General features: G+C 35.3%; 1 protein-coding gene across 1 annotated transcript; it reads left to right on the top strand.

Moving 5' to 3' along the window:
* On the top strand, positions 1-4,286 carry LOC131804741 (ficolin-2-like). Its single transcript, XM_059127877.1, has 3 exons — positions 1-50; positions 3,437-4,029; positions 4,105-4,286. The coding sequence occupies exons 1-3, from the start codon at positions 42-44 to the stop codon at positions 4,226-4,228; spliced, it is 726 nt and encodes a 241-aa protein (XP_058983860.1). The 5' UTR covers positions 1-41; the 3' UTR covers positions 4,229-4,286.
* The last annotated feature ends 7,865 nt before the right edge of the window (positions 4,287-12,151 follow it).

The raw sequence follows: 12,151 nt of genomic DNA, 5'->3' as shown, positions 1-12,151 counted from the left end.
TCAATGTATTATTATATTTTAATATTTTCGATCGAGGCTACATGGAAGTGGTAAGTAATAGAACCAAGTCAAAGTGAATTTTAAAAAAATTCAATATAAATTTAAGTACTTAAAAATCCCGCCGATTATTGCTCAAAACGTACATGAAACATTGTTGGTTAAAAGAATTCTCACGAAACTTTTTGAAAACAAGTAAAAAAGCAGCTAAGTTCGTCCGGGCCGATCTTTTAATACCCTCTACTATTTGGAAAAAACTTGAAAAATTTCAAAAGATTCCGGAATTAAAAGATCGGCCCGGACGACTACCACTTGAATGAAAACGGTTATATAGAGACTATACGAAGACATGACCTGCTTACCCATTAAGGAATTTCAAATATCAAATTTGAAACATTTTCGGTAATTAATGTCGCTAAAGTCATGAAAATACCGAATGTCGGGATGTACCGTTATATAGGGGATATACGAAGACGTGGACCTTAATTTTTTCCATAGGTTGTAGTAACCATTAAGATCTCCCAATACGAAATTTGAAACGATTCCGTTGAATAATGTCGCACAATTCATAAAAATACTGAGTATAGGGAGGTACCGTCATATGTGGGCTATACGAAGACGTGGACCTGAATACAAAAATTTTTGTCATAGGCTGTAGCACCCATTACGAACTTTAAATACGAAATTTGAAATAATTCCTGTAAATAATGTCGCTAAAATCATGAAAATACCGAATATCGGGAGCTACCGTTATATGGGGGCTATACGAAGACGTGGCCCTTAATACAAAAAATGTTGCTAATAGGTTGTAGTACCCATTACGAACTTTAAATATGAAATTTGTAATAATTCCGGTAAATACTATCTCTAAACTCATGAAAATAGCGAATATCGGGAGGTACCGGTTTATGGGGGCTATACGAAAACGTGAACCGATATGACCCATTTACGAACTTAACCTGCTGGTAAACTACTTTGTAGAGTCTATTATGAATATTTCGAGGAGTTACAAACGGAATGACAAAGATAATATACCCTCCATAGAATGGTGGAGGGTATAAAAATTAGACTCTGGGAAAATATCACTGATGGAGTGCAGAATAAATGCATCAAAAGGAAATTTGGAAATTCGAACTTTAAGGTTACAAAAAGTTATAAAATGGTAGCATTTGGTATTGGTATTTTGTCGGAAAAAGCTTAAAACTTGAAATTTGCTTTGAGAAGCCATGATGGAAACTAAGCTTGATAAATGTAGGTAGTTTTGATTCAGAAATATTTACTATAATTGTACGAAAAATTTAAAAAGTACGAAAAAAAGTACTATATTTCGTATTGGGTGAAGGGATAAAGATGAAACTCTGAAAATTGTTGTTTAGATTATTGATGGTATCTTTGTTTGAAATTTGGCGGAGTTTTGGAAATGCATCCTATATTTGTATGAAGAGTACTGAATGGTACTAAATGTGGTATTGAATGAAGGAACAGAGCTGGAATCACGAAATTTGATATTGAGGACTCTATTGGTATCTAGGATTGAGACATGTTAGGAAATTATACTATAATTGTTTGAATAGTACTAAATTGAACTAAATTTGACATTGGGTAAAGGAGTAGAGCTGAAACAGTGATATTGCAAATGAGTACTATTATTTTTCAAAAAATACTAATTTTGGATCAGTGTTGGTGTCTAGGCTAGAGAGATATATATTGTTTTGGATATGCGTATTAAATGTTACTAAATTATGTATTGGGAGAAGGGATAGAGCTGAAATTTCATTTCAACAGGTAACTGTTGGTTTCTAGGGTTTATATATGGAGACGTTAAAATAGCTTTGCAATGGTCCTCGATAATCTTCAAGGAATCTTATATATGAAATCGTTATAGTATGAAAATTTAGTATGATGTAGGAAGTTTTGTGGACAAGGGAGAAACTTGTCCCCTGTTATCGGGTTGCTTTGTGATGAAAACTTTGAAAACGCTGATGCACGTGTCTTCTATTTTTAGCTCTATTTTCATAATCTTTTTATACCCTACAACACTATGTGTTGGGGGTATTATAAGTTTGATTGGGCCAAAAATTATGTAACACCTCGAAATATTGGTTTCCCACATAGGAAAGTATATATGGATCTTCCCATCTCGCCGGGATGAGTCGATCTAGCTATGCATGTCCGTTCGTCCGTCTGTCCATGTTAATTTGTAATCAAACTACAGGTCGCAATTATGAACCGATCCTCATAAAATTGAAAATGTAGGTGGGGTTTAGGTCAGAATAGAACCCTATTGTTTTTGGAGATGATAGGGGTTAAAATGGACCAAAAACAAAAACTTTTCTTGATTTTGCAGTTGCTCTATAGGCCACAATTATGGCCCAATCGACGCGAAAATTTACATGGAGTTAGAGTTTAGAACTGGACAGAAACCTACCAATTTGGGCGGTCAGCGGACAATAATTAGCGGCTAAAATAGACCCTCACTTTTATGTAAGAAAATAGAAAATTTTCCACTAAACCGCGAATATTTTTAATCCCAAATCACAAATACATTAAAAGTTTCCTTCTGGCCATTACAGTGATGCTAATAGCCAAGAAATCGAATATATACCAAAATAGGTACAATATATATGTAAAAGAATTGATTTTATTTATTCTGCTTATAAATCAATAGCCGCTGGGCCGATTTTAACAATTCCCATCAATTCGGAATGGTCTCTTGCTAGAGCATAAAATCTAAGAAAATCGTGGAAAAATACACCAACAAATAAGTGAATATCTTTTGTTTTATTTTTTTTTTTAATTTTTTTCATATTTTTCATCGCATGCGATTTTTTCAACTTGACTTACATTTTTGAATTGTAAATTTTCCAAATTTTTACACCTTCCAACACTACGTTCTGAGGGTATTATATGCATGTCGCAATTATCGTCCGATCCTCAAGAAATTTTGCATTGGGGTAGAGTTAGGGTCAGAATTAAAGCCTATTGTTCTTAAGATGTAAATTTAGAAGATCTTTGTAGTCGCTCTATAGGCCACAATTGAAAACTAATCGACACGGAATTTCACATAAGAAGAGAGTTAAGGACAGAGAACAAGTCTAGCATTTTGGATGACCATTGGATTATATTAAGCTGTAAAACGACCCACAATTTTCGTGTGAACACTTAATAAAAACACTACGGAGTGCGTAAATATATAGGCAAATTCTCCGTGTCAAAACGTAAGGGCTAGAGGTAACCCTCTCAGGGCTCTTTGACATTATTTCAAAAACGAAATCTTCCAAAATGGATTTGGATATAAGGGGACTTCGAACATATTGTAGTGTTGTAGGGTATCACACGACTATAACCTTTGCTTACTTGTTATTATTTGTGTTGTACAAAGTTATTAATCTGTTACAATGAGAGAAATTATGAAAATGGATTTTTCTTCCTTTTTCAGATTTCCACAGGTGTTTGTGAATCAGAGGACATGGAGGGCTTGATTCGATGGTACAGTGATGTTTATAAATTTGTAAAATCGAATAAAGATTTGAACAAACGTTTAAATGAATTAGACGAAAAGCTACAAAAAATCGAGAGTCAAATGGAACGTCTTAACCGAAAATTTGAACAGCGAGAAGAACGCATGAATGGTGAAATCGTTATCCAACGCCGTATGGATGGCTCCGAAAATTTTTATCGCGACTGGGAAGATTACAAACATGGTTTTAGTAATCGTAGCGGGGAATTTTTCATTGGTCTACAACGTCTACATAAACTTACCAATAGTCGACCCTACGAGTTATTGGTGGTGATGGAGGACTTTGATGACGATCGTCGTTATGCCAAATACGATAATTTTGTGATAGCCAGTGAAAAGGAAAACTATAAACTTCAAAGTTTAGGTCATTACAATGGTACAGCCGGTGATTCCCTGACCATTGGCCATTTGGGCTATGGTTTCACAACTAAAGATCGAGACAATGACATAGATACTCGTAATTGTGCCCAGTCCTATAATGCTGCTTGGTGGTACAGTAACTGTCATTTCAGGTAAGTGAACTAGTAAATTCTAGGCGGAAAATTCAGACATAAAATTGTTGTTCTTCTTTTTCTTCTCTTCCATAGTAACCTAAACGGCAAATATTTAAAGGGAACAACCACAGACTATGCTAAAGGAGTTGTTTGGCATGCCTACCGAGGTTATTATTATTCATTGAAATTTGTTGAGATGTACATACGTCCAAAATGATTTGGGTTTAATTTATAGAATCTCGTATTTAATAGTATTCTACTTATTTGCGTATTAAGTTCCGTCATGTAGTTCATCGAAAAATCAATCAAGACTCTGGTTATGAATTCTAAATAAGATTAAAATTTTAAGGCGATTTACACATGTTCGATGGCAGTATTACCTTTAGCTTTGTAGGGGCTTGAAATGGCCTTGGTAAAATTAAATAAATAATTTCATTTGCCAATTCGGGATCCAAATTTTTGTCACAATCACATTATATTGCAATATAGGTATATATATTTAACAAGTAAAAAAGCTGTTAGTTCGGCCGGGCCGAACTTTGAATACCCTCCACCATCCAATTTAGCAATTTTCAAATAAATAAAATCCGTTAAAAATTCTGTTAAAATCTTAAAAATACCGAAAGTAGCCGTATATTAGGGTCTATACGACCACGTGGACTTGCATAAGCAACTTTTGTCATAAGCTATTACAATATTCAAATGCGAAACTTGAAAAAAAAAACTGTTTATAATGTAGTTAAAATCATCAAAATACCGAATATAGGAAAGTAAAATGGGTTTTATAAAATGTGGACCTGCACAGACAATTTTCTGCCATAGGCTGTAGTGTCCATTAGGAACTTCAAATACAAAATTTGAAATAATTCCGGTAAATAATGTGCTAAAATCATCAAAATACCGAATATCGGGGGTACCGGTATATGGGGGCTTTACAAAGACTTGGACCGGCACACACAATTTTCTGTCTTATGCCGTAGTATTCATTACGAACTTCAAATACCGGTAAATAATGTCGCTAAAAGAATCAAAATACCGAATATCGGGAGGTATCGTTATTTGGGAGCTATACGAAGACGTGGACCGATATGGCTCTTTTTTAATACCAAAAGTTCTGCAGACATAATACACATTAGAGTAAATTATTATGAACTTACTTCATTTCGTTCGGAAGCTAGAGTTATTTCAACAGACGTACAGATGGACATTGCTATATCGACATCGAGGGAATAAAAACATACACACACAGTAATTTTTTTTGGCGTAGAATACACGAGAAATCTTCGGCCGAAGTAAGCGGTTTTCGAAGGTTTGACTGTTATCAGGCATTACGATGTAGGTGTTCGACTGATGTGGGATGTTGGCGATTTTGGATGTAATCGGGAACGTGAAGTCATCGGGTGTCGACGGATTGAATATAGTCGGGAATTATGATGTAGTATCATTAACGTTCGGAATGGTGCAGGTCTTCTGAGGTAGATTTGTGAATTGTGGTCTAGATGCTAGCAGTTCACTGTGGAGATACTCGGGAACAGCTCTTCGTAGAGGGATTGAGATATGTTTGGGTTTGAATGTAGGTGTGGCATCTTAAGTCTAGGGCTTTGTAGATGTATAGGGCCTCCTTCGGTTTCGTTAGCTCGTTGAGGGTAGGATTTGTAATCGATGTCTAAGTCTTTGTAGATGGATCGGAACTCGTACGGTTTCATCGCTCGTTGAGAGCAGGTTCGGAAACCGATGTCTAGGTCTTAGTAGATGGATCGGAACTCGTCCACTTTCGGCAGCTCACTGTGGGTATGTTCGGGTCTTCTACAATGGTTAGGTAACTACTCCAGCTAACGCTACGCTGTATAACTAGCTCTAAGAGTACTTCACTACCAATGTTTGACTATGATACAGAACAGTGAGCCTAAGCTCCTGCTTAACAGCGAAAATTCTGCGGAACAGTGAATTACCGGCCACCCAACATAATAAGGGCCACTTTTGGAAAAGGTATTCCCAATTATGTGTTACCCGTTTTCCCGATAGACCCATAGTTACTTTTAATTACCTTCATGGATTCATATTCTGAATCTATTTATTCATGTCCCTCCATCCGTCTGTCCATGTATTTCGATTGGGAGAAATTTTGTAAAGACTATTTTTTTTTTTAATTGGTAAACATCGATCCAGATTTAGATACAGCTCTCTTATTTATATTCACCCGATTTCAGGTTTATTACGCAAGATATCCCAAAATTTGATAAATATAAGCACATACGAGCTAACTTAGCCTATAAGTATGCGATCTAAATTTAGCCTAAGGTGAAAATCGTTTCGGACGTAGCTAAAGCTCCCATATATATGTTTAATCAAATTTTATATTCAAGTCTTTCATATCTATAATATTTACTCCATAACAATAATATTCGATACAAGGTATCAGACACAGCAGAGAAATACCCTCAACAATCGGTTCAGATTTTGAACATATATTCGCTCTATTTGAAATATATTGTTCGCCAAATGTGTAATATCAGCCCAAATGTGACGCATTTAAGCAATAACTGCCGAATTCGGCCTACAATCGAGTGTATTGAATTTGGAGAAAATCGGTTATGATGTAGCTGTATATATGGGAGATATAGGTTTAATTCAATTTTATATCTAAGTACCCAAAATCCGTATTCAAAACTCCATAGCAAGAATTTTGGGTACAAGATATGAGGTACATGCTAAAAATACTTTTGTCAAATTTTGTCGATTCAAAATATATTCCCTCTTTTAACCTGACTTCACAACCCAGGGTGTTATGTGTTTGTGCATTTGTGTTAGAGTTAGACCCATATTTCCTTTTGATGATCTGTAAAGAATCACTTTCTGAGTCGATTTATGCATGTCCTTCCATCTGTCAATGTAAACAAAGTATAGGTTGCATTTATTGCCCGATCAAAATGAAACTTTGCACAAAATATTTGTTTGGTCCAAGGACAAACCTTATTGAAATTGGAGATAATCGGTCAAAATTTATATATAGCTCCCATATATCTTCGCAGATTTGCCTCTTATTTTGCACCAAATGTGTAATATTAGTCATAATAGGATGAGATTTGCAAATATAATCGGTTCTGATATAGCTATAGCATCCATATTTATTCTTCATCCGATTTGCTAAATTTCTCCTCTACAGCCGTAATATGCTCTCCGTAACAACGACATTCGGAGAAATGTATCAAATACAGCTCAGAAATACTTTTGTCTAATTTTATGGAGATCGGTTCAGATTTGGATATAGCTCCCATTTATATATTTAGTCGATTTCAAGTTTATTGGGCCCCAAATAAATAAGCCCGAATTGAATGGATTTTTGCACATACCAAGGAAATAAGCTTGGAATAATGTGTATCAAATTTGTTAAAAAATCGGTTGGGATTTTATTCTCTCACATCCGTAATATACTCTTCACAACAATGATATTTGCTTATTGCCTAAAAAGTGTAATATCAACTCAAGTAGGATGGATTTTGATGAATATTGGTTCAGACACAAATGTCTACTTCAAATTTAGTAGAATTCGATAGAAGCCTGCGATTTATCGACACAGCCTGACTTAGGCCTTTCTTACTGGTTATTTTTTACTTCGTTTAAACGTTTTGCCTGACCTCAACTTTTCTGTTATTATCACGCTATAGTCGAAACGAATTAAAATGGTAAACTAAAATTTTGCACAAATCTATCTGTTGTTCGAAGTTCGAATAAGAAGATATAACGGTACCTCCCGATATTGGGCGTTTTAGTGATTGTAGCCACATTTTCCAATGGAATGGTTTGAAATTTTGCACTCAAAGTTATTTTCAGGCACTTTACCCCCTGAAAGAGAATGATCTATAAAGGTCCATGAAATCGTATAGCCCCAATATAACGGTGCCTCTCGATATTTGGTATTTTGATGATTTTATCCACATTTTTCGATGGATTTGTCTGAGATCCTATTTGTGAAGTTCTTAATAGGCACTTATGAATCTGACAAAAAACTGTTTAAATGGGCTTACGATTGCCTATAGCCTCCATATAAAATTACCTCCAGCTATTGCGTATTTTATGATTTTAGTCAAATCTTTTTTATGGAATTGTCTTCTCCTAGCCGAAAATTGTCTATATAGGTCCACGTATTACCTCATCTCTATGTAATAAGCGCAAAATTCTAAGGCGACTAAGCCCTATCCAGAATAGGAAGGAAAATTTTAGACAGATCGTACAGCCCCCATATAACGGTACCTTTCAATAGTTGATGATTTTAGCCATATGTTTTAATTCATTTGTCTAGAACCCGATATGCGAAGTTCTTGTTAGGTACTTGCGAATCCGACAAAAGAAATTGTGTAAATGTGGCATACTATTGCATATAGCCGCCATATAAAATTACAATTAGATAATCGACATTTTTATACCCTCCACCATTCTATGGAGGGTGCACTAACTTTGTCATTCCGTTTGTAACTCTTCGAAATACTCATGTCAGACCCAACAAAGTATATATATTCTTGATCAACGTTAAATTATAAGTCGATTCAGCGATGTCCGTCTGTCTATCTGTCTGTTGTAATCACGCTATCTTTCGAACGAATTGAGATAGAAGGCTAAAATTTTGCACACATGTTTATTTTGCCAGTAGGCAGGTTAAGTTCGTAAATGGGTTATGTAGGTCCACGTTTTCATATGGCCCCCATATAACGGTACCTCCCGATATTCGGTATTTTGATGGTTTTTAGCGACATTATTCACCGGAATTGTTTCAAATTTGGTATTTGAAGTTCGTAATAGATTCTTCAGCTTATGACAGAAAATTGTCTGTGCAGGTCCACGTCTTCGTATGGCCCCCTATAACGGCACCTCCCAATATTCGGTATTTTGAAGATGCTACATTATACCCGTTTATAACAAGGTAATGACTTTTAGCAAACAATGCCTATGTAGGTCCACGTCGTATAGACCCCAATATAATGGCTATATTCGGTATATTTTTAGATTTTAACAGCATTTTAAAGGAAGTTTTTTTTTGGAAAATTTCCAAATTCGTTCCAAATGGTGGAGGATATCAAAGCTCGGCCGAATCTAATGCTTTTTATTTTGTTATATTTTATTTTATCACTATTTTTTTGAGAATTGTGTTTCCACAGCCGAATAAATTCTTTAGATAGGTCCCTTATTACCTAATTTCTATATTATAGTACTTCCTCGGCATGTTGTTGAATTTAGTCCGATATTTCACTGGTTGCGAAAAAAACATAATAATAGCCAGAATATTGGTATTTTGATGGGATCAAAAGCCCCACACAACTTAACTGCTTTTTTATTTCTTTGTTCTACAAATGTATAACTTCAAATCATTAAGGTTATCTATCCGAAAGGCTGAACATTACTACAACATTGTATATTTTTGCACCTTAATTTTAGTTCATTATTCCCGTTTTTATTTCAGTTTACAAAATTGATTTCCCTTAAAACGAAAAAGAAAAAAAATAAATGTTACCAAAAAAAAAAAAAAAAAAAAAAAAAACATTGCTAAATTCCACATTCCATTCTTGATTACGGTTTTTATGCAAAGCTAATTTAATTTGCGATTCTGTGATTCTTTAGAACGGGCCACATAGACTACTGACTCTCTGGGCATGGATATGGAGTGGAATAAAATGCGGTAACAATTGTGGCAATTCGTGCCTCACGTTTTATTATGGCCTACAAAGATGTTCAAACTGGGTGGAGGTTGGTAGATGATAGCAGGACAATGTGCATAGGCGAATACATGTGTACGCGGATATTTGGGATAACAGTTTGGAATAGTTTTTCTTTTGGTTGTAGTGTTTTTTTATATCGTTCTATGGCAAACACTTGTTTGCCACTTGGTTTGAAATGGTCAAGGTGGAACTGATGCTGGTGCGACTGTGCCGCTGTTCCTCTTGATGATGATGGTGGAGATAGTGTGGCTGTGTTGTTCTTTCTGGCCAGAGGATATATCTTTGAGCTGCCAACACAATTCACTTTGCTCTCTGGAAAAACATAAACACAGCCACACACACACACACACACTCACACTCTCAAGAAAAACAAAAGCAACAGCAAATAACTGGCAAAACAAAGGATAGAAGTGTACATGTACACATTTAGACAGCGATTATGCCGCAGGATAAGTACTTCCCATTTCATTATTGTGTCCATATCTTGCTTTGTAAACGCTTTTTTAGATCAATTGATATGATGTGCACAACAATTTTGTGGCAACAATTCCAAAACTACAAAAAAGAACAACAAATTTCGAATAGAGGGTCGGTCGGTGGGACGACCAACTAAATAAAACATTTCTTTTCTGTTGGCCCACAAAACGGCAATTATATGTTTTCCACATTTTGTGGCCCCTTGCAATGCCACAACGAAATAGTTTCGCTAACCACCACCTTCTTTTTGCCCAACTCTCCTGGCCAAAGTAATAGAAACAAGTTAAAATGTCATTGACTATGTTAAGGCCGAACTTTTAATACGCTTCCTAAGAGGGGAAATTATGCATTTTTGTGCTTCGCTACTACTACACTCGGAACCAGACTACCGACCTACTCGAATTCGAGCGAATTTCACTCGTTGTACAAAAAACAATCTCAATTTTTCGATGTCGCTATAGGAGAGAGCATGTTTTCCTGGTTTTTGAGTGGAGGCAAAATTCGTTCGAAGTCGAGCAGATTCTACTCTTCCCATGTATTTTTTTACTTTTCGTCGTACAGTTTTTGTATTTCTATGTATGTGTATTTTTGTACAAGATCACATCCCGTCTTCCTCTACTATACTACAGCACGCAGAAACTTCAAAAATTATTTGCTACTTGCCACTTGTTTACACTCTCACTCTAATTTTTCAAACAGGAGTGACTAGGGAGTGCTCTCATCCAACACAAATGTGTGAATAGTTGATTCCATTAAAAACTCCCACTCTTCGAGCAATCCTGCGTAAATTTTGCTCCCGAGTTAAAATGAGTACAGATTTTATCTGTACTCTGATCGGAATATTTCTGTCCATTGTAATCGTTTCAGTTATAATGGCGTTGTTAGAGACGCAGTGATGTGGTGTCCGTTGAAATTGTAATTTTAGAATTCCAAATTTGTCCAAAATTGTATTTGATTTCTCTGACCGTTTTCAAGATATACCATTTTCGAAAACAGTATTTTTTCAGAATTGATTCAAAGATAGCAATAGCCTATTGCCGGATATGATGAGGTATCAGAGGCAAAAAAAAAAAGATCCAATAAATAAATTGTTTAAAAGCAACAAAAACCTTGCAGAAGGACTATACATATATAATCTTATTTCGTCGATGGAAAGGAAGAGGCTGAACACAAGGGTATGGAAAGTATGAAAATACTTTGTACATGCTTTGCAGAGTTGTAAAGGTACTGAGAAAAACTCCCTCCACCTTTGGGCAAAGAAAACATTTTTATGTAAATGTATCTGAATTCAAATGAGTTCGACTCTGAACTACATGCACCAGTAAGACCATTTGGATAATGCTATTAAATTTTTCAAAAAAAAAAAAAAAAAAAAACACAATAATGGGTGAGGCCGTTTTATGGGGAAGCTATACCAAAGCGGGAACCTCTGTTGACAATTCTATACTTCAAGGATTGTCATCCACCAAATCTTCTTAAATAACAAATTTGAAACAATTTCGTGGGTAAATGTGACTAGGATTATCAAAATACCGAATATTGGTTGTTATCGTTATATGTGCGCTATAGGAAAACGAAAACGTAAATATTCAATGTTCTCCAGACGAGCTAGAACCCATTATGAACTACAAATACCTATTTTTAGACAAATCCGTGAAAAAACTGACCAAATTTTGAAGCTCTATCGTGATTTCAACAGACCGACTGACATCGTTAAATCGGTTGATGATGAATATTTATTATGAATATTTATTATAAGTTTATGGGGTCAACGGCGAAAATTTGGGGATTTTACAAACGAAATGGCAAAGTTAATATACCCTCTTTTCCAAGGTGGAGGGTATAAATAAATAATAAATAAAAAGAATCCCTTCAGAATTCTATTAAAATTATAACAAGTAAAAAAGCTGTAAGTTCGGCCGGGCCGAACTTTTAATACCCTCCACTAT

The sequence above is a fragment of the Musca domestica genome, unplaced genomic scaffold (assembly GCF_030504385.1).
Source record: "Musca domestica strain aabys unplaced genomic scaffold, Musca_domestica.polishedcontigs.V.1.1 48, whole genome shotgun sequence".
Lineage (NCBI taxonomy): Eukaryota > Metazoa > Arthropoda > Insecta > Diptera > Muscidae > Musca > Musca domestica.
Note: the sequence above shows the minus strand (reverse complement) of the source record. Positions and strands in the feature narration are given on the sequence as shown.